Here is a 27,713-nt window from a genome sequence, read left to right as displayed (position 1 = left end):
GAGGTGTTTTATCTGACCCATTTCTTAACAAGGTAGTAATAGACAAAGAAATAGAGCTGCACCACTGCACGGTGGCTCATGTGTGATGTATTCCACTCTCTGCAGCACCTGTTCAGTGCACTCTTACAATAAGGCTCTCTCTCTGCGATGCCAGTACAATCTCTGCTTTTTTCCCTGCAAGGATCTCAACCAGTGTTGCTGCTTAATTAACACCTTTAAAGCCACAGCATCCACTTTATTTGACTATAGAGCTCAGGATGCCTGCCACCTCTGTGCAGTGTTTAATGCATGCTGCAGGGAGTGAAAATGTCAGACCAAAGTCTCTATCCCGTGTGAGCTCTGTGTCTTTATGAGGCCACTTGAAATAAGTCATGGTTATGCATTATTTTTACAATTTTATATGTGGAAATTGTCTAAAACCTCTAGTGAGAGACGTGAAAAAGGGCGTTTTAACAAAAGCTACTGTGTTCTAGCCTTCTCTTATACCTAGCATGTTATTCAGACTTTGAAGACAAAAGCATTAATCTCTTCTGAAAAAGTTTTCCAAGGTTGTTTAACGCCAGACCTTGGACTCTAAAGCTACAGATTTGACCTTATTTTGATGGTGTTATCAACCGTAGTCAAAATAAACGGCAGCAGCTATGCTCAGAAGCCAGGCTGACCTGCAGAAATTGAGCGAGCCTTTCGGGACACAAAGCACGAGTGACTTTTCCTTTTAAAAAAAAAAGAAGAAAAACATCCACGGAGTGCAAATGAAAGTCATACTGACGCTTTATTCCAAAATAACTTGCTGATTGATTGAAAAGCAAACCAAAGAGGGTGGCCGATCACAGTCGAGTTACAAAGCTGCATTCTCCACTTTCCCATTCATCGGTATGGACGGGTTGGCCTGGGCTTTTTAAGCGGGTGGTCTGAAACCACACACCGGTGTCAATATCACTCCCCTGGTTTGGCATCAGCTTCACTCTTTAGTGTGCCCCTATAAGAGACTGCAGCTTGTTTGCATGTCATTAAATGGGCAGTATCAAATTAGAGAGCCCGCCCAGTCGAGACGACCTGCATCACACCTGAAGCCAAGATGGCCAGTGAGCCCAAACAGGAGAGATGAAGGACTGGCAATAGTTTCTCAGTTTACATGACTGTGCATCTGCGTTTGCGTGTGTGGAGAGAGGCGGACAAGTGTGTAAATTCCACCTTTGCAGTCTTTAGTCACAGAGGGTTTTGAAGATAGACCACACTAGAGGGATGGGGGAGGACTGCCGAGGTGCTGATGCCAGGTCTTTTAAAGGCTCAGCCCAGCCTGTTCTGTTCAGGCACCTGGGAGAACACCTGCTACGGGCATTAGCGAGCAGGGAAGCGTAGAAGAATGAATGCGTAGGCAATCAGTGGAGAAAAAGAGTGAGAAGGAGGGAGAGAAGAAAGATGAGGAGAGCCAGGGATAAAGAGGTGGGCAGGAGCCAGAGAATGAAAGACCGCAAAGATAACAGGAAGAAAACGAATGAGGAAACAGAAGCAGAGACCAAGAGAACAACTCTGAAAAATCACACATACAGAGCCGAGATGAAGACAAATGAGGAAGAGACGAGGAGTGAACATGAGAGAGGGTGTGAGGGAGGTGACAAGCTTTCATTGTGCTCCAGCTCTCTGGATGTTTCTCTAGTGAGATTCTGTGCCTCTAAGGAGTCGTATGAAATAGTTTTGCCAGTGTAGAATAACCACACAGGTAATACCCACGGAGAGCTTTCAAAGTGTTCAGAGATGATTTCTCTTCCACACCACACCCTCTGTTGTTGTTCAATGGATGAATAAGCAATTGGAATAATTCCCCATTGCCCTATAAGACAGATAATCTGACAACTGCACTGAACCAGCTAATCCCACGAGTTTTATCTAAAATGAGAATACGACTCGAGTGGTGTCAGTGTTATGTTGGCACAGCCATTAGTTATTTTGTTTTTAACAATTTATTGTGTGCATAGAATTGGCTTTTTCCCTATGTTTATGTTGTCATCCATGCATTAACTGTGTGGCACTGACAGCTGCATTCATGTTTCAGTATCAGTCATCATTTGCCTACCAGCTGCATTTTTACAGTATATCCAATCATAATTATACAGGTGAGCGCAGGTGAGCTTTTCAAAGTGATTATTCTCACTAATGGCTCCATTATAGCTACATTTATATCATCCCTCGTGTGTGCTTTGGTGCTTTTAGTGGCAAATTGCTTAAAGAAGATATAGTGTTCAAATATATGAGTACATGATGAGGAATTCTCATCATGTACTCCACCTGTTACAGGTGGAATTCTGTCAATTCCACCTGTAACAGGATCAATTTGCTGTAACTGGTGAGGATCAGTAATGACAATAATGCTGAGATTTAGGAATGTGGCAACCTTTGTAAAATAAGGGGGGAAAGAGCTTTCAGGTAATTGTGTTGCAAATACAGACCGCATATTAAAGATGGACTTAGCCAGCAGTAAGTTGTCCATTGTATTGTGAAGTCTAGTTATGATACTTTCAAGGTTTTGATGCTTTAAATGTGTCTTCATGATTTGTCATCTTCATTCTTCGAAACTTGATTTTTGGAGCGTTTTAGGTGCTAATTCAAATTATGCTAACGATGCTAGCATTAGCTAGCAAGCTAATGCTTGCTAATATTCATCCTGGCAGGACGGTGCAGCCATATAATCTATGGGTGCACAGCATAGACACACAGTAACTGCTAATTAGTGCTACTACATACATACCATATATATGTAGTAAGTTAGCTCATCAAAACTCAAGCACAGATTTCTTGGATGGGCTATCAGTACAACTACACAGCTTCTGCTGTAAAGTTGGAATTTTTAACATGGGAATTAAAATGCTTGGTGAATTGAATCACTTTTGGAGGTGCTTTCAAGTGAGTATTTTGGCACAACTTCCTAGTTGTCCCATAGTGGTAGTACTATTCATCATTACCAACAAACTACTCAAATATTTAAGTCAGTCAAACCATTAATGCTCATAAACAAACAAAAAACAGTGGGCATGCATGAATAAATTATGTCTTTGTCAGTGAAGTTATAATACATATGCAAACACAAAGTAACCTGCTCTTACCTGCATACAACTGTATGCTTCACACAAGCGCACACTATCACCCACCCAGGTGCCTCACAGTGGGACTGCTCAGGCATCCTACTCTGGTAGCACTCAGACTCTGAACATCAGATGCTGCTGCATATTCTTGGAGTGCGGTGTCTCTATTTTCCCCTGCTTCGCTCTTCCTTTTCAACCTTTCTCTTCGTCTTTTTTTTCTGGAATGTAGCACTCGCATTAGTGCTGGTGGTGGGTGTGATTGCAAACCTCCCACATGTTCTGTCCAAGCAACCCCCACTAACAGAGCTTTCTGATACGCTGGTCGACCTGATCTCCGACGCAATCAAGGTGGTAGGAGGTGTGCGTGTGTGTGTGCTTGCATAGTGGGGGATAAAAAAGAGGAGTGGGAGAGTGGTGAAAGCAGCAGAGTTATAGAAAAGGCTCAAGTGTTTGATGGGTGGGAGAGGGAATGGAGAGCTGAAGCAACAACTCTGTTTCTGTCAACCGGTTCTCTCTCTCTTGCATATATTTCCTGTTGGGATGCAGTTCTGCCACGTGTGGTAAGAAAAAACAGCAACTTTTGATGGGCAAACTTTTGATGCCCAAAATGAGAATAAATCCTCACCAGTCCCCATCTTTCTTTATCCTTCTTCCCTTTCTTTTACCTTCTTTTGTAGTTTCAGAGTAATAGAAAATAACACAAGCAGACCCCTGTTTAGATAGATCTTTCTTTCTTCCACATGCTGCAAGGTACTAACAGGAGATAGAATATTGATTTGTCTCCCGCTAACATATTTGTACAAGACCACAAAGCCAAAGAATAATACCAAATATTTGGATGGATCGCCCCTTTCTTCTGATTTTTTTTTTTCACATACTACTGCTTGAAGCTCGCTCCTCACAAATATACATACTCACATAATTACCTCTACCTATTTTTGCACTTGACTTATCTCTTTTCTCCTGCTTTCATTTTTTTAACCTTTTTTTTACATGCACTTAGAGATATGCCTTATCTAGCAAGGTCAAAGCTTCAAAGGCTCCGGCATTAGCCTTTTGTGATAAGATGGTGAAGAATGTAACTAGTAACAGTCAGTAAGTAGGTACGAGGTCACAAGGCTTCCAATTCCAATCTTATGTGTGTGTCTAACTGGTCATCTTTTTTCTTTAATTTAAATGATAAATCATAAAGTCATATATTTTAGGCAGATTTAAAAAAAAAAAAGATTTAAAGTGTTTAAAGTGCCTTCAAGGACTTTTTTTGATATGATAAACTAGTAAATATACTGCTAAACTGCTAATTTATTACAGTTATATATTAATTATTAATGCATGCCCACACCACTTTGTTATTTGATATGTTTGTGCTGTTTATAAGTATATTTGTATTTACTTCTATGTATAATTGAAATACCATGTCAACCATCAACTGTCTAAAAAATTTGTGTACCACTCCACTCATCGGTCAAACATTGGCGACCCCCATAAAGTATGTAATGAAAAATCGTTATGCAAGATTTTGTCAAATATACACCCAACATATTTACCCTATTTGCCTTATAGTTTGCCTATACATGTCAAAACCATGCACTTGAGAAACACATAAAATTACATGCTGGATAAAGGAGGATTTTGCAGGCTGGACTCATTTACATGGCTTTGAATCCCATGGCCTTAAGTACATTCATACAGTCATTTATTTGACATGAAACTTATGGTAAAGTCTACAAATACAGTAAACCTGACTTCATAACTTAGTGTGTGAAGTGATTGAATGTAATCAGTGTTGGGAAGGTTACTTTAAAAATGTATTCCACTACAGATTACAGAATACATGCCCCAAAATGTATTCTGTAACATATTCCGTTACGTTACTCAATGAGAGTAACGTATTCTGAATACTCTGGATTACTAGTGGTAAGTGGTTACTAGGCAACACGAATATGTCGTGACAACTGATATAGATAAAAACCTTCAGGTCCTAAAATGTACCTGTGTGCCAGTTTTGATTCCTCAGCTCCCGACTGTGAAGTTCAGAGACAGGGTTACTGTGTCTGCCCTTAAAATTTCTTACCTTACTGTTATGTGCTCTGACAGAGCACATTTCCTCCTTATGTAGAAAAACAGGGCGAAAAAGACATGTAAAGTTGTCTGCTTTTCAGGAACGCTGTGATTGGACTCTGAGATAATGCTCTTCATGGAGCAGCGGTAGCTCTGCTCTGGCAGAGGATTGTGTCTGCTGTTGATTTTTGTGTTTAAATGAGAAACACTGCAAAGTGCTCTGCAAACGTGTTAAAAGTGCGAGAAAACTGTGAAAGAAGAAGTTGAAACAAGTTTTCTATTTGACTTATTCCAGCAGTATAATAAACCTTTTACCACTTATTTCTAGAGCCTGGTATTTATTTGTTACATTTACTGTTTTTTTTTTTTTTTCTTCTTTGCAATGTGACCTGTCTGTATGATGAGTAACAGCACTAACAGAGATAGTGTTTATATGATATGGAAACAAAATGGATAAGGGAGGGAAACTGGAAGGAGGTGGACTGCGGTTAGAAATATGAAGGATTGAAAAGACTTTTCTGTTTGTTTGTTTGTTTGTTTCACTTTTGGGTTATTTTAGGAACTGAGTGCATTTCTAACCCTGCTCAGGTGACTAAAACCAGCATTTTTAGTTTTCTGAAAAATGAAAATAATAGACAGAAGTACAAAAAAAATGGTCTGAAGATTACTCTGACTATTACCAATATTTTTTATTTATACACACTTAACCCCTGTAAGCTTTAAAGAAGGATCTGAAAAATCTGCTGACAGGGAAGAGCTTCCTCCAACAGCATGGATTCACAGCAGCTGGCTAGATGGCTTCCAGCCATGTCAAAGCTTCACTCTGATACATGAACATTTCCACAAAAGCTTCTCAAACCCAGTCTGCAGCATAATCCTCTTTTCATGGGCTTTTTGAGTAAAACTTGTATTTTCACACAGTGGTGAATGTGCTTTTGTTTCTTGCAAGTGAGATTAACAGTTTACTCTTATTCGATTTTATTTCCCTTCACCTTACCTGTCAATCAATCGATTTATTTGGCCATACTGAATGATGCATTTTATGACTATCAGTCTAATATAAGCTTTCCAAAACATGACATTTATATCCTTTTTTCTGAATGAGCTCATTCAGAATAAATATCTTCACATTAAGACAGTGTGAGCTGTTTAAGTTAATAGTTAAAAGTACTTGCACAAAAAGGCGTTTCATAACAGCAACAGGAGTAAGTCAACCCCCCCATTCTTTAATTCTTCCAATTGCAATGTCTGCTAGTGCAGCGAAGTGAAAGAAGGTGATTTGAGGGGGAGGAGAGAGGTCTTTGTCAGTCCATCAGATAATCCCTGCATAGATAAGACAGAAGCAACATGGAGGTGGAATGTGTAAACACCATATTACTGTCTGGATCTCCGCGTATCTGTCTCCACCTGCCTTAACCTTCCACTCCACAATCTCTACGTGGTTACTTTCTCTATAGCTCCCTCTGCCTTTGCACACTTGTTTTTTTTTTTCGTTGTTTTTTTTCTTTTTCTCAACCCCACATACAGTGGAAAAAATAAATAAATCTCAGGGCGTCTCTGTGACATTTCTCCTCAGAAGAACATTGTATTTGCTCCTGATGCGGAACTGTCGCTGCATTTTCTATCAGGTTAATGCTTTCATTGAATCTTTCTCGTGTGCCCATTCATTGTGTTGCTCTGCTGGTTTTCTTTTGTATAGAACAATCTGGGTGTACATCAATATGCAGCCCCTTTACTCCAAAGATTATGCGTGCTGACGTCACTTAAAAATACTATAATGAGCGTAAATGTCATGCCGAAGTGGAGTCTCACGCCATTGTGAAACCAAGACATTATAGGAGAAGGCTGGAAATGTAGTGGAGTGAGACACAGGAAAACAGCTTAGCTTGACTCCTGAGCTTTGTGCGTGTTCCTGTAGGTGTGCCGCCGTTGAACTGCAGTGTTCCATGTGGCAGAGCACAGTCAAATTTCCCTCTGATTGGTTTGGCCTTTCTGTAAATGCATGGGGCGGCTGGGGAAGGAGGGAGGAAGGGGTTATGGAAAAGGACAATGGTGTCATTTTTGTGATATCACGCTTCCCTAAAAGTATACTTCTTAGTTATTTCCCTCTAGAGTTCCACTGACTATCAGCCCTAATATGAATCTGGGGTCGTTGTGGCTTTTCACCACATTGCCTGAGACTTACTTTCCTTTAAGGTTACCTCTATTTGCTGTGTCCTTATCTTCCAAGTCGGAGACTTTTAGTTTTTTTTCTCAGGTTTGCTTGCTGGGAAATGTCAGAAGTTCTAAAGCGGGAGTGCCCTCACCCCCATGTGTTCAGGGCCTGGGATTGCTTGTCCTTGATATGTTGTTTGTGTTTGCGGTTGTTTGAGCTGAGCCATGTGCTCGGGCTCCCACAGCCAGCTGATGATGAGCAAACCCCCAGGTGGCCGTCCCGCTGCGTGACATGATGGTTTCTTCAGGCTGACAGTGGCATTCAACCAAAGTAGTGTAACACTGTAATCTGTATTTAAACTAACATGCGTTTGCTCTCACTCAGTCTTCTCTGTGTAGTTTGAGTAGAACATATATTATAAAGTCAGTTTTCTTCTTATTTATTCTCGTTTTGGCCAATGTTTGTACTTCTTTTATGTTAATGCATAGATTTTTGTAGCTCGCTAATGCTGCAATCGAATGACGATGCAAATCTGCCACATTACCTTTTTGTTGAATCGTGACGATGTGACCTTAGCATGTTATTTTTTCTTTAGTTTATCAATTCATGAACTGAATCAAGTTGAATCAGCAACTATATTGATCATCTATATGTTTTTTTAAGCTTTTCCTTGTTTCTCACTGAATATATTTTCAGTGTTTTAGTCTATTTTACACAAATTTCTGATGTCTTATTGACATGTTGGATATGAATGTGTATGTGCAACAAATTTTACATCATGTGTTGATAATTATGGAAAGCACATTGCTGTTGAGATATACATATATATATATATATATATATCTCATGAGGAAAATGTGCTTTATTTTATTGATATTGTGATAGTTGACAGTATTGATAGTAATTGTAGCATACATGTAGCTTTTTTTTTTTTTCTGCATGGAAAATCAAGTGGTTGGATGATTAAACCTACCAGTTTGTCCAAAGGCCGTTTACTGCAGGGGAGAGCAGCTGGTTTGACTGTTTGCTGTTGTTTGGCCCCAGCGTGTGCAGTTTCCCTGCAGCTAATCAAGGTCAAGAGAGCAAAGTTGATTCAACAGGTCAATGTCGCTGCTTGCTCTTTTGTTCAGGACATGTCTGATGAAAAATCCCTCCTCCACAGAGATGGCTGGGAGCGTCCCATCTGTCTGGATTTGTTGTTGTAGGTGTTTTTGTTGAATGCCTAAATTCCTTTGGGACAAGAGAAACTGACCTTTGGCTAGACTGAAGACACACTGACCTTCCCTTGTACACATCAATGATTATTCATCTGCGTTATAAATTTCTCTCCCATAGTTTGTCTTTTATCCTGTGGTGTCTCTATGCCTGAGCCTGGCTCTGCTGGAGGTTTCTTCCTGGATAAAAAGAGTTCCTCCCACCAATCACTGCTGTGCACTGTCCTTAATATTGTATCATCGTTAAAAACACCTGTTGTTTTACAGTTATATTGTATAAATAAATCTTAATTGAATATCGTCCGAGTGCTTTCAGTGCAAAAACAGTTGGATTCACAGAGAAAACGGGGACATTCAAAATGAATGGAAGGCCACTGGATGGCCGTTAAGCTACCGAGCCGAGATATTCGTGCCCCTGTTTCGCTCACAGTATCAAGCTCCGCTCTTGCCCTGCATTTGATGAGTCATAGCTGATTTCATTCACACTCTTCATTAATTTCTGGGCTTCAGTTTGGACGGAGATTTAATTATTGATGCGGCCTTTGTCGGAGTGCAGGCATAATCTGTGAGCTACAGAGCTGAGAGCAAACGGGGGCTACTTGTCACCCTGTAATGTGCTGCAGCTTTGCCAGCCGGCTAGGAAACAGTAACAAAATTTGTATTGCAGTGGTATCAAATGAATCGTTTTTTGTCACTGGTTTTTGCAAAGTTGTTTACTTATTTTCATAGTTAAGAAGTTAGGAAAACAGATGGATGGATTAAATGTCGCTTCTTTTCTTTAACAATCAACTTTTGACCACTTCAAAGATAAAAATAATACAATGCACATGCTAAACAGCACACTGTGTTAGTGCATGCAGTTCCTGCGTGAATCACCATACTTGTGCGGGTAAGCACAGTACACTAAGTGTTTGAGGAAGACGAGGGATAATCCAGCGTGCTAGTGGGCTGGTCATGGAGAGACTGTCTGCCTTCACCTGCGTGTGGAATTGCAGTGAGTAGGAGGCAGCAGCGTGGCGAGTGGGCAACCACATACAGGCTGTTACAAATGCTGAACCAAGCAATGTATTCATCACGGCATTAACATCAAAGGAGAAGAGAAAAAAAGCTTCCTCTTCCCAGTATCATTACTTGAATAATTTCTGTCATAAAATATCCACGAGCATGACTACAAAACATCTAGTTTACATTTAAATAACGTTAAAGAGACAGTTCACCAGAAAATGAAATATATGTGGCTTTCCTCTGGTCTGTGGTTTTCCATGTAGATCTGTTAGTGTGGGTTTGGATGTGTTTGCTGGGGAATATCTACCATCTCTTGAATGTAATGAAACTAGATGGTATTTGACTTGTGTTGCTCATAGTGCCTAAAAACATCTAAAAAACTGAAATGTCTCATTTCAGAAAACAGGTTTTTATTACTAAAAAATCCACAAACCTTGTTTTCTGTCTGTCAGACTGCACCTGCCAACAGCATCACTCTACAGGAAAAAACATCCATATACAGGATCATGCTAGTGACATGTTGACAGGATGCAAACATGTTTGGGACCCCCATCTGAGCTGTGATGTTAACCAGCTGCAGTCTTGTTTTTTTCGTTGGTGGGTATATTTAGTAAAAAAAAAAAAAAAAAACAGTTCTCTTTTTTTTGAAGTGTCTATAAGCTTGTTCAATAACACCAAATCCCTTTGATCAGTGTCTGCATGTAGGTCTTCATCCCTGACACACACACCTGACCCTGTGCAGCACTATTTGAAATAGGCGTCTCTTGAAATCTCCTCATACTGATACCAGAACAATAGTTTCTTGTAAAAGGACAATGAAATGTTTCTGTCTACCCTGTATTTGAGTGAAATCATATGCTCCAGAAATCATAGAGCATCAGTGTTATCTTTTTTTGACATAAGCCCTTATAGAAGAATCCTTGATTTGATATCTTGTTAAAGGACATGAAAGCAAACAAGAAATCAACTCAAGCAGTGTTGTCAATATTAATGATTTGCACACATTTTTAGTGTGTGTAGCTGTGTATCAAAAGATTTTTTTCACTGTTAAAAGCATTAAGAAAACATTACACTGGTAAATCTTTCTAAATGTTGCTTTTCACGCCAAAACAGAGCGAGATATCATGAAGTCCTTGTAGGTTTGCATTTGCAGATGAATTACCATTGGCTCCTGCTGTGTGTTTGCTGGTGTTTGTATAGATGTCTTTGACAACAAGTGTATTTAATTCCTGAAATGTGTGCCGAATATGGCAGCACTGTGCTCTCCATGTCCGAGCAGTATGTAGATGAAGGTGTAGGTTAATGGCTTCCTGCTGCACCGCTTCACTCTGTCAGAATGGGGAGTTTGACAAGGGGAGGTATGAGCAGATGAGCTCTCGGTTAACAAGTGTGCGTGTCTGTGTGTCCGTGTGTGGGGGATTGTGAATGGACATCGTTGTTGTGCGTGTGGGGAGGAAACACAAAGGAGAGGATGTGGGTGTGTCCGTGTATCAGTGTTGCGATACATCGAGCCGCGAGACAAAGGATTGCTGAAAATAGTGTTTCATTCATCAGTGGTTTTGTAGCTGGGGAAATCCTATATGTCTGTGTTTGTATACATGAATGCAAGCCTGTGGGTGTTTTATGTAAATATGCATGTATTTACTTGTGTATTCCTTTGTTTGCATTTTGCTGTTGAAGGATGATTTCCCCCATTCAGGGTGCAAATGGAATGAAAGTGGCTCAATAGCAAATCTGAACTATTTTTCATATGAAGGCACTTTTAATATTTAATGGTTCAACATAACAGCAGCGTGAAACAAAATATTGCTACACAAATTGGCACAAGGACTGACAAAACCGGGATGAAGACACTGTGCACCTTCTAATATATGCAGTTAAATAGAGACTTCTGACATATTGTGAGGGATGTGGCATTTTCACAGTGACCGTGGTAACTCCCACTCTTATTTAAAATCCACTAGACTGTAACCACATTCAGGTAAATACCCAATGACAGTTAGACACCTGGTCAAGGTCAGCTAAAAGTGCTTTTCTCATATCTTCAACTATTTGACTGTGATGAAGACACATTAGTGTCCAATCATTTGTCTCTTTTTTAAGGCTCTGAATTAATCTTCACACTCGTTGCCCTTTGACCTATATGTATTTTTTTCTTTCTTGTACTCTACCTCTGATGTAAATGACCCATTACTGAGCAATGTGTGAATCTGTAAAAAAGCATCGGCGTGTGAGCAGTTACACAGTCCAAAACTTGGGAATAAAGTCCCAGCGACCTTTGGGATCAAATTGTAATTAATTTTTGACCCAACTTTGACGTTGATCTTTGACCACCACTTTCTGAGTTCATCCCAGAGTCCATTTCCTCTGGTGTTCATTTACAAGAGTAATCTTGACCTTTGGCCAACGAAAATTAATCAGGTCATTCCTCAAGTTACTAAGACGTTTCATTTTCAGGAATGACACAGATGGACGTGCATCCGTTTTTGTGTCACCTGTCATCCAGCAGGCAGCTTCACACGCAGGTCATATTTTTATGCTTACAGCAGTCTCGCACTTCCTGTAAGTACATTCAGAGAATAATAATATCCAGAGTACAATGGAAACCAAAAGTGTATAAAAACCACACACCCCGCGTTTACTGTACAAGAAACCATATGCTGACTAGAATCTTTTACTTTGTGTCAAAATTCTGAGAAGTTAAATTTGCCCACTTTATAGCTTTCAGCTAACAATTTCACAATTTAGTGTCGCAGTTTGTATGATTTCCAAAACCAGCAGAGAGAGAGACGGAAAAAACAAGCATTTAAGCTTTTAAAGCTGTGATTTTTAAAAGCTGGTGGCAAGACAAAATACAAAATGCCACTTCTGAACACCTAATGTACTCGTTATGAGTTTGAGTTTCCGCTTCCTTTCAACATCCAGTGCAATATTTATCTCCCAAAGCATCAGGACGTGTCACCTTTGGACATCAGAGAGGGAAAGTGTGGAAGAGGTGGCTTTTTGAGTGAGGCAGTCATTGTCTGCTTGTGATGTCAGTGTATTTATTTAAGATCTCATCTTTAGCCATTACTGATGCAGAAACTGGAACAGTTAGAGTAATGTTGCAAATACATTACTAGTGCTGAACATAACATGTCACGTAACATCAAAAGCCTGACTGACAAGTGTTAAAGGCAAGCGCATGATGCGTCACTGGTTTCCCACCTGCGAACACGGCTCACAGGTGTTCGCTCCCGTGTTACTATTTTAGCTGCTGACTGTTTTTCTTCTGCACCACCTGGGCACCAATTTGTGCCAAATCTGGCCATACTGTCAAGCATTAAGTCTGGGAGTGTATGGGCTGGGTGTGATTTATTGGTGCCTGAAATGGCAATAAGAGGTGGAAACAAGGGGACGTGATCAACAGTCGATCAGTGTACGATAATGCCATTTTTTTTCTCTCTCCTCAAGCTCAACAATGGAGGAGTATTTAGAGGAAGAGCCTGTGGTGAATACAGAATACATTTTTGTGACTGTAAAGTAACCTGCTTACACGGATAATACTCATCAACACACAACATTTTATTCTGAATGAGCCGTTCTGCATTTCAAACCATTATGTACATATTGAATAATGGTTTAGCTGTAGCTGGTTAAAGGTATTTATTTATTAGGCTCTATATTAAATACTCCAGGGATGCTCTTTTTTCATATTTTAATGCTTTTCTAGACTGAACTAACAACAGTGAGGAACAATCCTTTTGCATTGTTATACAAATCTGTCTCGACTGTAACAAGTGTCAGACAGCTCCTATTCAAACAACCATTACTCCCCTGACACACTTATTTACAATATTCATGAGTTATAATTAGTTGTCACACATGATGTTAGCAGTGTGTCAGTGAGAGGCAGCCTTATCAACATAGCACCACATTTCAGGAAAGACCATATTTGCAGCCGCCACCGCTTGCAGATTCTCTTTACTTCATTAGCGTTTCCCACTCACCATCTCCCCCCCCCCACACCCCCCTTTTCTCTCAATTTCTCGTAAAAATAGAATTCATTTTCGAGCCCAGCTGCCACCTTTATGCAGTAAAAGTGATGAATCCTCTATCTTGCTGCTAATTGTATTTTCTGCAATTTTATTTGCCCATAAAAAATTCATGTTTTTCCTCTGTCTTTGCTCCTTTAAGAACGGCGCCGCTGGCAAGATATTCCTATTGTGTCTACGGCGAGACAAAATTGGGAGAAATGGAGTGTCATGCTCAGGTTTGGAGGTGGAATTGATGGTGGGGATTTGTACATGGTTGCTGGCCCCACTAATAGATGGAAATGAACTCTAACATGCAACTGAGACTACAGGCGCAAATAATAAAGCCTCTGTGGCCCTGGGGTGTGTGAGCATGAAAAATGGCAGGAAGTTAGTAGACACATGGGTCTTTAACTTTGCGATATTTTCTGCAACAAGGACAGTGATTGCAATTTTGTGTTTGTTTATTTTTTAATGTGTTTATATATGAATGTCTTAGTAATGGAAAGCTATTTCCTCTCCTGCTTCTTGGATTTTGAAGGAAATGTAAAATGAAGGAAAACTCATTATAAAAACCACTAAACGTGGATGTCACACTTCAGAGATGCAAAACATACATCTGACATTTAAAGATAGTGTGAGAAAAGAAGTGTGATTGAGTTGTGTCAGATGCCTCCACTCGCACACCCAGCAGACATTTGCACAGCGCCTAAATTGGCAGGAGGTCTGAGTCAGAATGTGATATAACCACATATGGAATTTTTTAGGTGAGGAGTTTGGGGTTGGGATGCTGGGTGACTTTTATATGGAAAGTAGTTTGTATCCCCGTTTTTCTGGCTATCAGCCTTGGGTACCTGTAGTGTGACTATGGAACAGGGGCATACAAAAAAGGGAGCTAGAGTAGCATAATTTTTTTTTTAGACATGCTAATGAAATTTTGCTTTAGGCTATTAGCTGGTGATTGTTGCTTGAGTATCACTAACAGCATGAAATATAATATTTTATTGGCGCTGCTTCACTGTCACAAAGTCATCAGTTCAAATTACAGTCAGGACATCTTATCATAAAGACATTTGAGCGAACTTTATTTGAAAAAATTAATAACTTACTAATGTTTAGCCTATTTAACCTGTGTAGCATAGTTAGCTTAGTATTAAGCATATAGGCTAACTGCTAAAGTTAAACACTGTAAACTGGTTTACAGTGTTTATTTTTTATTTATTTATTTTGGTTTGGCTTGAAAAAAACAAGTTATAATGATGTACTCAGGCAGGATAGTTGTTTTCTCATATGTAAGTTGTTTATGCTAAATTAAGCTAAGGTAACTGGCCACTCAAAGTAGCATTGTACATTGAATATGTATTGTGTATACACCTACAGACGCACCACAGTCATTTCTAACCAGTGTTGTCAACACCTCAGTAAGGAAAATCGCTATTGGTCATCCTAAAAATGCTAGAACTGGCTAAATCATCGCCTAATTTGCATAATTGGTCATGCTTATGTAATTGTAACCTACATGTAGGAGAGAGAAATAAAGTGAGTAAAAAACACCCTAAATGCATTTAGAATATATTTAGAACTACAAATTAAATTCTTTTAGCAATTTTTTTTAATATCATAATAAAAATAACAAAATAAAAAAAAAAGTAATTAAATACCCTCCTCCTTTATCCGGGCTTGGTACCGGCAAAAGTGACCCAAAACAGGTACTCTAGCAGAGTTACACACACATAGACACACAAAAAAGTGTGTGTGATTTTAAGTAGTTTTAAACCTTGTGATCCACAAAAAGTAAGAGTAAAAGAAGAACTGACGTCATTACAGTCAGGGCGGGAGCAGCGGCTTCGCTCATTCATTTGCAGTGTGGACGCGTAGGGGTGAACATCTCCTGCTCTGACAGCAGCTGGGGGCGACTGCTGTGTGAGGATGATCTGCCGCCTGTGAGCACTTTGGCACGGGCGAGGTACCCACGGTAGCACCGCTGCTTGTTGAGAGTAAGAGCCATGCGTCCTTTCATGTCAAAAAGTGGTCATAAGTCATCCTAATAACACCAGTAAAAGTTGCCATATTTGACTAGTTGCTTTTTAGAAATAAAGTTGCTAAGGGGGTCTGAAAACTCGCTAAATATTGCGACAAAGTCGCTAAGTTGGCAACACTGTTTCTAACTGCAAGAACATTTTTAACAAAGCAGCGTTTGTACTTAATTGAAACTCTAGGTTCCAAAGTCAATTATTTTTTTAAAGTAGTCATAATTTTCCTGTTTGCAGAAGGGACCTCTCCTGCTTGCACATTGCGTAGCTTTTATTCATTTGGTAAATGGCAGTCAGGCCATTCAGGACTTGGTATGGAGTGTAGGAATTTGAGGGAGAGGATGTTGAGGTAGAGCTGGTATTCTCACAGCCTCTGTGTGAGCGTTGCTTTGTTCCAAAGTGGTGTGAAGAAGAGGAGATGGACAGAGAAAGGGGTGGGGAGGGGGGGACGGTAAGGAGGGTGGCACTTTCTGGTGAAGGTCACAGGGTTAAGTCGATGGGGATCCTTGGAGACGGGGCCCTGCAGAAAAGATGGTAATGCTCCAAGCCATGATTCATCGCAAAGGCATCCATCTGCCTGTGCTTGTGCGCGTGTGTGTATGTGTGTGTTTGCAAATGACGTCATCCCATCAGTCCCCAGGCTGTCATGGGCTGACAGGCACGGGGCTGTGAAGGAGCAGTGTTTTCATTTCAACGGGCAGAATGATGGAGTGCGGAGGGGGCGGAGCTGCTCTCTGAATGGCAGGTGCCACACTGTTCGCTGTACTCAGGGGAAGTGGATTTCAGGTTGTTGACTGCGTGCATACTTGTTTGGCAGCAGCACTAGTGACATGACTCGAAAGTTGAGCTCCCGCGGAGCACATTAGCTACTTTCAATATTTTCACTTTTTCGTCTGCTTCATGTTTGGTATCTGGAGCTCAAGTTTCATTTTAATCACAGTTTACTTTATATAGCCGTCCCCTGCTGCCGGCCTCAGACTGCCGTGCAGCCTGAGGCCGGTTAATTGAAGGGAGCTGCTGTGGGAGACAGGGGGATGAGCTGTAACTATCAATACGGGCCAGAGCACACTTACTGGTATTTTACTGTCTGCAGGAGCTTAATATAACTTCATGATGCTAGGATGCTAAGATTTTCATTGGGAGTGACCAGGATGGATGAATTTATGACTATATCAGAGGGACAGCTCAGGCTGAGAAGTTTGGAGACAAAGTTAGAGTTATGGTTGAGATGGTTTGAACATATGCAGAGGAGGGATAGAGACTATATTGGACAAAGGATGTTGAGGATGGAGCTGCCACAGGAGGAAAATATGAAGACCTCAGAAAAGATTCATGGATGTAGTGAAGGTGGAGATACAGAGGGTGGGTGTGAAAGAGGAAGATGCCAGGGATAGGGTGATCCACTCTGACGGAAAACTGTTTTTTACACTTCGTTTAGTTTATCAATTCCAAACTGTATTGTTTGCATTTAATCCTCCTTCATCATCTCTGTTTCTAGTTGCAGCAACATCTTTGTGGAGCATCTGTATTCTCCATTATTCATTCTACAACCTATAGTGGCTTTTATACATATATATTTGTTGGGAGATCTTTTGATGATCATATGGAGACCTGGTGTGGCTGTCTAGTTGTTAGTCCTCTTTTTTTAATAGTTGATGTTGGTCAGGTTGGGGTTCCACTGCTAGCATAATGTTTATCAAAGCATCAGATTTATTACTTGTAGTAACAGATCTGAGTTTGATGTTCCAAGTATGGCATCAACATGTCAAACATTTTTTCTCTTCAGCTGGCAACAGAGTAGCGAGAGCAGGAACACCACAGTTTCCTCTTAACGTGTGCGTGTTGTTTTTCTGCATCCATCCCTCGAGGCGTGTTTCCCATTTGATTCAGCTCCTCACCCCGACCGTCAAACTGAAACGATCTACCACCATCCTCACAATGGCCCAGGGGTTAAAGCACTATTACCTTAAGCTGTATTAGAAGAACGACAGTAAAAGTCAGCCTCGCACACAAAAGCAGTCCCCATTTCCCGACTCTTTATGCCTCCAGATGTCTACAGTGGAATTAAATTGTGCAAACTTAGCATGACATTTAAAGCACAGTGTGTAACATCAACTCGACACAGTTGTTTATAAAGCTGCTGTGGTGAATGTGTTCGTCGCATTTAAGTCTGGTATGATCTCTAACAATGCTTGGGATCCTGTAGCTAACTTTGTCTGCGGTTGCAGTGCTGCGCAGGTAGCGTAGAGCATATTAGCCGAGGCTAATGAGCAACATTCACGTCCGGCACAGTAAACAAATACTCACTGATGGGTGTGAATCTGTACAACAAGAAACATCTTTACTTTGATGTATGTCGCTAACAAAGACAGTATTGACTAGCAGGGGTTTAAGCTGCATCCAAAAGAATCAAGAATGACATTTAAAATAATTAAGAACTGTTTGCCTGCAGTGTCTTGGCAGCAGAAACTGTTCTGCCACAGTAATAAAAAAAAACAATCACACAGTTGTGAATTGTCTATGAATATAAGCTGAGAATAAAAGCAAGAAAAGAAATCCCAAGATAACGTGCAGATGTTTGAGCAGCTCGTTAGGCCGCGGATTGCGCTGTTCAGTGTGACGTTTTCACTCATTAGCAAGAATTTATGCAGAGGCTAATCATCCAAAATCATGAACTTCCATCCCTTAAAGCATAGTTGATAAACTCCATGATCTGTGAGATAAGAGATCTATTTATATACTCTACATTTTGTCCGCAGAATGGTTTTGGCAGTTCTCTTAAGTTCTGATTAAATGTCCTTAGAATGTTTTATTTCCTCTTAAATTATTTCTGAGCTACACGCTTTGCAGTGAGGATCTGGAAAAAAATAAAATAAAGATCATTAAGTCAAAACTTTATTCTCCCAGCAGAGCGTTTTACAGAGTCTTAGGGCTATACAGTTTTAGGTCTCTGCCACTGAGTTTTAATTTAAGCAAAATGAAGATCCAGAAAAGAAAAGAAATGGCGTCACCTGAGGACAAATTTACACATAAAGAAGTTTTAGTTAAGCTTCACAATGAATCAAAGTTTTTACCTTTTTAACTCTTGGAGTTTGTTCGAGTTCTCCATCTGGCGAATGAAATTGTGACCCAGTTTAATGTTGACTCTTGTTTGGCCTCAGTTGGCAGGCTTCGCTGAATGTTGGGTCACAGCTTCGTCCCACTGGCCAGTTTTCCTGGCAATCCCCCAACATGTAGATAATTATCAATTCTGCGTGACATTAATCCTTTAGGGAGGGAAGGAAATAAAGAGAATAAGAAAGAGATGAATTGTTGTTATATAATGGCAGACTTTTTTACATTTAGTTAACCTCCTCCTTGGGCAGGGAGATCAGAGAAGAGGAGGAGATGGGGAGGAGGATGAGTAAAATGAGGCCAGTGACACATAACGGGGGGTCCTCTGGCACCTGCTCATAAACCGTACAGTTAATGCCAAGAAAGGGACATCTCTCAACCCCTCTAAACAAGAGCCAGAGCAGCTCCGGTGGCCAAGGCAGACTGTGTGTATGCTCATGCATTAGTGTGTTTGCAGTGCAGTCGCGCAGCGCTGCTGTACTGCATCCATAATTAAGCCCAAGACATACCCATCAACAGGAATATAATTGGGCAGTGGGAGGGTGGAGGTGGTGGAGTGGAGGTGAGTGCTGCAAACTTTCAGAGAGAGAAGAAAGGATAAGAAGGAGGGAGCGAGAGAGAGAGAGAAAGCCATTTACATGCTAATGCTGTCCTCAGCCCTTCAAATGCCTCGTTGCGTGCTTTGCCCGCTACCCTCGAATAAGCTCCGGGCTGCCAAGCCAGTCGCCATGTTTACACAATAAACAAACAGCAATGAGGTTAAAGTCTTTTCATGCATCTTTTTGAGCGTGCCTACAGTATTAGCAACAGTGTGCTGTTGCGTAACTGTTGTAAGCGTCTGAAGGACTCAGCTGACTGATTTTCGGCCTCTTTTGTCATCACCGGACTTTTTTTTTCTTCTTGTTTTTGTTTCCTAGGCGACAGAATGGGCACCGGACGAGGAGACCAGGGGGTCCTGCCAGAGCAAAGGCAAAACAGAGGTAACCTCCATCACGCCCCCAATTACAACACTTCATGTCAGCACTGCCTGGCTTACAGAGAGGCCATTTTGATATCTTCTGGCTGTCGTGGCGAGGTCCTTGTGGGCCTCATGGGAGGGCTCTGTGCAGAGCAGCTATTTCAGACCCTTCAATCAAGTGTTGTTTTTCTTGCAGTGAAGAGAGAGGGCAAAAGGGAAGGGAAAGAAAATGTGCACAAGAGAGTCTTGGGTGAGACTCTCAAAAGGACTTCCTCTCAAACATATCTGATAACAATTGGTTCGATCAGTATTCCTGCTTCAATGATTTTTGTAAGAACTAATTGCACCACAGTTTTGTTTTGGGTTTTTTTTCCTCTCACAGTGTCTATACAGTGAAGACTGATACCAAATATACAACAGGCTATCATTTTTCTTCGAAACCTGCATCACCGCAATTACCTCAGTCCTTAGCCGCAAAGACCAATAAATCCATTCTCAGCCTTTGTTAAAGCAGATTTGATTCTTTTTATTAAAACACATTCTTGCCTTATTGTAGAGCCTATGTCAGTGTCGCAGACAGGCTTCCATTCAGTTACAAACGAGTATTCATATTTCTGAACAATAGACTCACAAGAGCAAAAGCTGCACACTGAATTGCTTTGCTTTGATTGCATGCCAGGCCGGTACCCAAAGACTTGGTCCATTGTTCTTTTCAGCAACACGTCCAAGAGTATTTAGCTAACCACCTCAGCTTTTGCTCTACTTCAACTTTTCCAAAGTGTTCTCCCCCTTCCTTCTTCTCTGCAGACCGAATGTCAGAACTACGTCAGAGTCCTGCTGGTGAACAAGACGGAGGTCATAACGTGCGGAACCAATGCTTTCCAGCCGCGTTGTATCGCCAGAGAGGTAGTTATGTGTGTGTCCGGCTGTGCGGGTTTTGTCGAAACGCAATGAAAAGGCTGCAGATTTAACGCACCGCCCGTCTGTGCCCTGCATTCAGGTGGGCAACTTGAGCAGCGTGCTGGAGAGCGTGAATGGCGTGGCCCGCTGCCCGTACGACCCTCGTCACAACTCCACGGCGGTGGTGACAGAGAGCGGAGAGCTGTATGCCGCCACTGTTATCGATTTCTCCGGCCGTGACCCCGTCATATACCGGAGCTTGGGCGGCATGCCACCACTCCGGACTGCCCAGTACAACTCCAAATGGCTGAATGGTACAGAATCACTGCACAATCACACTGACGTCCTATTTGAGTGTCATTTATTTAAGTGTGTCTTTTTTTAACTGTGCTTCAGATAATGAGTATTTTCATCACCAATTAAAATTCTAGTTAATTACTTTGCTACTCAGTATTTTGTGAAATATGGCCACCAGAAATTCCCAAAAGGAGGAGGCGTTATTCAATTCTGTGACATAAATGTTGAATGAAAAAGCAGAGACGTGCAGAAAATGCTTATGCTGCAGAGCTGCGAGCTTGTGTTACTGGCGCTCTTGGGTTCATTTTAGAGCTTTTAAATCATCCAATTTCAGGGGTGTGAGTTACAGGTTTGCTTGTGTTCGACTGAGTAAATGTTCCATTATATTTTTCTGTCAGAGTCCAGAAATCTAATCAAATAAAACTAGTAATCTGATCAGTAATCTGACCTGTTGAACCTGAGATAATCCACAGGGTTATACTGTGTCAAATAGAAAATACCTGCTGCTGTTTCTTTAAACATTTCTCAGGTCCTGTCTTGAGCGGCAGATGGGCTAAGTCGGCACTTTTGCTTCCAACACAATTCCCTCCTATGTTAGAGCCAAGATAGATCAATCCGGCATGCTTTTTTTTCAAAGGTCTACAAAGACAACTGTGATTGAAGTACTGTGTAGAACACAGAGTTACAGGTTAGGCATAGGAATTGGTGGGATTTACAGAATGGCGGGGAACATGAAATACTGTCGGTCCGTCTGGTGCTGGTGTCAGTAATCTCCCAGCTGCTGACACTGTGCCTTTTTTCCCTCTACTGTAAACATTAAAACACAATCTGACTCAAGCAGAAATGTAGCAGGACCGTCCACTGAAAAGCGCTGTCATCGAGTTTCTTTGATATGCAGCAGCACTGAGATAACTGGATGTGTTATATAAAGAACATGTGCGATTCTGGAAGTAAAGGTCAGATTCATTTTCAGTCTCACAGACAATGTCAGATGACTAACAGTTCTTTCAAAGCCTGGATGTATATTAAACTCTCTCCTGGTTTAATTATCTGTATAAAATACGAGCAGCCGTGTCAGAAAACGTCTTTCTTTATGTAATGAGGGCAGTGACTAATGACTATTTTCATTACTGCTTGATTCCGCCCTCTTATTTTCTCAGTTTTTCCACTGAACATTTGGCCTATTAAATGTCAGATAGATCACCAAAGTCCCAAACGGTGAATCTGTTTCGTGCAGTCGGAATAGCTTGTTTTGTCTGCTGGCTTTCGTGAAAGAGACGTGAAAGAGAGAAACGCAGCCAATCCATCATTTAGAGCTGATGGCGACTGATTGTCTTTCACTGTTAAAAAAATTAATAGTGTAAACTGTATTTCTTGCTGTAAGAATAGGAAAATGCTGTGCAACTAAAAGGTGGGTGAGTCTGATGGTGTGAGTGTGTGGTAGTGATAGCAGACAGATGAGAGAGTTGCAGGTCCGGGATGAGGATGAGAGGGAAGCGGGAAAGATTGAGGACTGAGGAGTCAGTGAGCGGTGTAATTATTCCTCACAGCAGGGAGAGGGTGAAATTACAACACACAGCATGCTTCGCCCCATCCCGGGGACTCCGCCTGTGTGTGCATGCAAGTGTGGGCTTGAACATGCATGTATGTATTTAGACTGTGTGCAAGCTCCACATGCTTCCACGTGTGCTTTATTGGCACAGGAAGAAAGCCTGTTGACGGGAAGTGAGCATAAAAAAAAAAAAAAAAAAAGATCGAGTGCACATCAGCATAATCACAGCTGGCTGCACGCACAGTGAAGCACACATGTCGCCCTCCACTCCGCCGGTCGAAGCCTGCTTTGCTTCATGGCTGATGCTATGAGTGTTATGGAGTTGTGTTCCCCGGTGAATTTGGGGTGTGAATGAAAATCTCATTTCCAGCTCTGAGCCTCTCCAGTTCAGCAGAACCAAAGGCGGGGAGGGGGTCCTGGATCTAATCAGTCTCTTCTCTTATTGGATTGGTTGCCTGCCAGGTGCTGACCAACTGTTTCCCATCATGCATCTGAATGTCACAAGGAGCTACATGCACAGTCTCCTGAGGAAAAAGTCCTAAGAAAATGCCTGCATGCTTCTCTCGGTTTCCTCACAGGTCTCATTGGTAGCCACATGTTTATTTATGTTTTTGCTATTAGCCTTCGACCTCCTCTCAGCTCTCGGAAAAATGTTTCTCGGCAGATATTAAAAGAAACCAAAACATAAAAAGTTGTAATCTCTCATGCTTATGCATTCAGCTACAAGTGATGCTTCAACCTAATGTGAAGCTCTTTCATTGATCTAATTTGCGCTGGCAAAATACTGTTTCTTTTGCAGAACATTAAATACTGCAGAGATCATTTTATTTATTAAGTGATAGTAAAAATCTTAATGACACTACAAATGCAAAGCAAATACTGAGCATGTCTCCAACTTTCTTTTTAAATCTGCTCCTGGCAAGAAGAGTATAGCATTAGTTCAGGTAGAGCAGTGTATTAGCCAGTTGGCATGAACTGCTTCTTTCATGCTTCCCTTTGAGTGGCTCAATCCTCAGCTGCTCATCTGCCAACTGACTTGTAACATCTAATCATATTCATAGACGCACACAAAGAACTTCATAGCCAGACTTATATTACTCTGCTGATACCTCTCCAATGCTCCAGCCGCTGCTCTTGGGCCAATGCTGTGGGCCTTGCAGAGCTTTATTCTTTGCACAGCAGGATTCTTGTTGCTACAGTTAGAGCCCCCTTAAAGCATTTTATTGCTGTTATGCAATCATTTCTTTATAAATCATGAATTTTTTTGCACAACTTTGTCAGACTATAATAAAATTAAGAGTTAAAGTGGATCCATTATAGTCATTTCCATCTCCATATTTTTATCATGAGACTGTACTAGATAACATTTTCATAACTCGGTTCACAATAATTATTATGTATCTTATACTGGACCTTACTGCAGCCCCTCATTTCAACCTCTGTTTGAAACAAGCTGTTTTAGCACCCTTCTCACATCCTTTAACCCAGCTTTTTTCTTATTGGCTGCTCTTCACAAACAGAAGGATTGAATGGCAGGTGGGTGGAGCTTCTGTGCTCACATCCAGAGCAGGTTGTTTTCAGAATCCAAAGTAAGGATGAGTATAACTCTACTTTAGGTTTGAGCTCCGGATGAACCACAAACTCTATATTTCCTTCATCCAAACCAAATATTCCAGTAACCTAAAGCTGCATACACACATACTCACCCTCGGTCTGTGTGCAGTGTGTGCGCTCTTACTTTGTCTGCAAAGGAAAAAAAGGTTGGAAGTATAATCCTCAAGGACATATGTTTCCTCCAAATCTTATCTGGCAAAACAAATTAGTTTAGTACAAAACAGGTTTTTGCAGGAGATATATTCAGACATCTTTTGCCCACTCTTTTAGCAGCTAAGCCAGCTGAGAAGTGAGACATGTCAAAAAGACACAAAACGAACAGTTCTGTGTAAAAATGAAAACAGAGATCATCAGAGGCTTCTAACCTGCTTACAAAAGAGCTCGTCTGTCCCGTTGATGTAATTAAACTACCCGACATCACCCATCCCACCTGTGTTTAGCAGAGCATCTTTGCATTCCTGCAGCATCCCTTTGCTTGAATAATAAATAGCCGTGCACTTTCAGCAGTGATTGTGTTTGATCTAAGGCATCATGTGACGTTACTGGAGGCAGCTTTACTCCAGCACCCAACCAGCCTGCCAGATTGAACAATCTGTTTATCACTTAGCAGGGTACAGAGGGAAAAAACAAAACTCTGTTCATCACAGTTTGCACCCACGCAGCTTCAGTAATATTATGCAGAATCTGTCAGCTCCACCTGCCCTTTGCCTGACACACGTACAGTATGTAAACACAGAACGACTCAAGCACACCGAATACACACACTTATCCCTTACATTAGCTCACCAGCTTTCATATAACAGTTCCTTAGCTTTAAAGGGAAAGTAGCACTAACACATTATGATGGTTTTGCAGTGTCAGTCACCCTGCAGGCATGGCAACTCTCACTTGTTCATCAGCACGCCTGTTTGCACCGATTAACAGTCTAAATGGGGGATCGGAGTTCATTACAGAGATCTTGACAAAGGTTTGACAAATCTTTTTGCCACCGCTGTAAACACTGTGATTACCTTTGGGTTTCATGTATAATAAAAATGCTAATAACAAGCTCTGTTTCTTTAATAGCATTCGTACTCGCCTTCGATTTGAAATACCAGCTGAGGATGAACTGATAAGAATCACAAGTAAATTTAATTTAACTCGATAAGTCGATTAGTTCACCTGCTAAATTAGCCACCGCTGCTTTCCTCACATTCTCGCAGAGTAATTATGGCGGTCGGGGAGCGAGGTCTTTGGCACTCGCCGCCCCTTTAATAAAACTTGATTACAGCGTTGAAAAGTTGGGATCCCTCCTCCTGCTGATTGTGTCTTTCTTCTTTTGATACCACGGGAGCTTTGGTTTGTGCTCGGCCCAAACTGCCAGTTATTTTCATCACAGATGCTGTCGCTGTGTGTGGAGAAGCGGATTAGTTTTCTCCCTGCTTTGTGTAAAAATTACAATCTCTAAAAAGACTCGGTAGGCTCTGATGCACATTCCAACACGGCTGTTAACAGGTCATGTCCATCCTGTTTGTGCATGTGGAAGCTTGTGTGTGTGTTTGTAATCGCAGTATCTGCCTTTTACATTTTCATTATGTGTGTGCATGTGTCTGTGCAAATTAAGGTATTCTTCCATTCATGTTTTGCCCGTGTGAGTGTGCATGTGCCCGGATGTGCTATAAGTTACAATAAATGGGTCCCAAGGGAAAACAGCAGCAGCAGCAGTGTGTTTGATCATTTCTGCACATGAGCAGTGCTCATCTGAAAGAAGAAGAAAACACAGCGGTAGAAAACAAATCTTCAGCGTGATGCTCCGTGTCAAAACAGCCGTGTGGGTGTTAAGCCGGAAGTGTCGCAACAATTTAATCCTCTCATGAAAAACAAGACGTCTTCTACTTAGTGATCGTTAACAACCTCAGCTTTTTATTAACACTTATGAATGTTTTTCTGCAAAACCCTCAAAATACACTCATCACCTGTAAAAACAGGTCATTTCAATTATATGCAATACTAAAAACAACTTTTTTAGGTTTATTTTTATGCTACAAACTAGGATTGTAAAGTTTAGCGTTTCATTAAAAGTATCACACAAGAAACTACACTTGATGTGTCTGCACATGTCTCCGGCGTACATAAAGCCAAGACTGTCACCACGAGAAGATGCTGCAACAAAAAGAAAGTGAGTTTTCAAACGAGCCTGTCCTGTTAGATTTCTGCCAAACACAAATGTACAAGTCGAAGCGCCCTTTTCCCCCTGACAGCAGACAGCAGTAAATTAGTGTTTGGTGATGAGTCATTCGTGTCTAAAGAGTGACAGTAACGTCCCTCTTGTTCTGTGCCGTTTACCTGATAACCCACTGAGCAGAGAGGCCCATTAATCATTTTCTATGTGTCCCCACCCGCACCCCCCCTTTTCCCAGGCAATAAAAGCAGCGCGGACATGTAGTTAAACAGAAATCGCTCCATGGATTTACCATCAAAATATCAGACAGATTTATTAGTAACCGTTTTTTATCTGCTTCCTATCCCTCTCTGCGGCTTCTCCTCATTTACACATTTGACATTTAGGCTCCTTTTCCAGACCATCTCAAACTGGGGTGGCAGGAATTCAAACTTGTGCTTGCATTCAGTAATAAGGAGCAAAAGGGTCAAAGCAAACAGCATCTACAAGATAAATGCTGCAAATATTTCTGTGCTGCAGGAGTAGATGTAATGATCCCCTCTCCCCTTCTTCCCCCCCATAGAACCCCACTTTATCTCGGCCTACGACGTCGGCCTCTTCACCTTCTTCTTCCTGAGGGAGAATGCAGTGGAGCACGACTGCGGCAAGACGGTGTATTCCCGCGTGGCGAGGGTCTGCAAGAACGACATCGGCGGGCGATTTCTCTTGGAGGACACTTGGACCACGTTCATGAAGGCGAGGCTCAACTGCTCTCGCTCCGGGGAGATCCCCTTCTACTACAACGAGCTGCAGAGCACCTTCTACCTGCCCGAGCAAGACCTTATCTACGGCATCTTCACAACCAATGTGTGAGTGAGCTCGAGCGCGCACACTGCCCGCCCTGTTTGACACACACGATTTGTTTGGCTTTTTTGATGCAGTCGTAGGCATTTCTAGACGCCGAGAGAAAACCCGTGGCACGCGGCCATTTCATCACGGCTCTGTGTTTGAGGTAAAGCAGTGATGCTTGCAGACGTTTAGGGCGCTGAGTGCTGCACCTGCTGAATGCGGCGCCGCTCTCTAATAAAGTTCAACCACCTGCCTTTTGTTTACACACTTTGCACTCCACTTTTATTCCAATTTATTCGCGACCGAACTGTGAAGTGCTTTTTTCGTTGCAGCATAATTGAGGAAAATAGGCTGAAATAAGTCGAGGACGAAATTTTCAAACTTATTTTGATGTACAGACATTTCGATTGGGTGTCTTTGCTTTGTTTTCAGTATATGATGTCTACAGTCTGTGAACACATGTGGAAAAAATGTCATCCTGGGGGGGAAAACAGGTTTTACTTTAGACGAGGTTTCCATGTTTTTAGATCTAGTATTTAACCACATTACATAACAGTTTATCTTTAAAAGCAGGCAAAAGAGATTAGTCGTTTCAAAGAGCTCATGTGCAATCTCGATTTTCCTCCCCAAGCAATATATTATTAGCTTTATTATCAGTGTTCACATTTTTTTTAAACACCCCAAGTTAAAAGCCCACCAAAGAGTCTGTTCTTTCAAAAAAATGC

At 41.4% G+C, this 27,713-nt stretch overlaps 1 protein-coding gene across 4 annotated transcripts in view; it reads left to right on the top strand.

Moving 5' to 3' along the window:
- sema5ba (sema domain, seven thrombospondin repeats (type 1 and type 1-like), transmembrane domain (TM) and short cytoplasmic domain, (semaphorin) 5Ba) overlaps positions 1 to 27,713 on the top strand; it is a 204,153-nt gene that overhangs the window by 118,256 nt on the left and 58,184 nt on the right. For all 4 annotated transcript variants that reach the window (XR_014907958.1, XM_085385175.1, XM_085385174.1 and 1 more), the window contains 4 exons: positions 19,596 to 19,658; positions 20,444 to 20,542; positions 20,637 to 20,850; positions 26,723 to 27,008. Coding sequence is in view for 3 of the 4 variants with exons in the window: in XM_085385175.1 (XP_085241301.1) it covers positions 19,596 to 19,658; positions 20,444 to 20,542; positions 20,637 to 20,850; positions 26,723 to 27,008 (662 nt within the window). In the remaining variant the exon portion in view is untranslated. The remainder of the gene's footprint in view (positions 1 to 19,595; positions 19,659 to 20,443; positions 20,543 to 20,636; positions 20,851 to 26,722; positions 27,009 to 27,713) is intronic.

The sequence above is a fragment of the Rhamphochromis longiceps genome, linkage group LG16 (genome assembly GCF_057381845.1).
Source record: "Rhamphochromis longiceps isolate RC_006_pf linkage group LG16, R_longiceps_female_GT1.1, whole genome shotgun sequence".
NCBI lineage: Eukaryota > Metazoa > Chordata > Actinopteri > Cichliformes > Cichlidae > Rhamphochromis > Rhamphochromis longiceps.
This window is presented reverse-complemented; position numbering and strand designations above follow the sequence as displayed.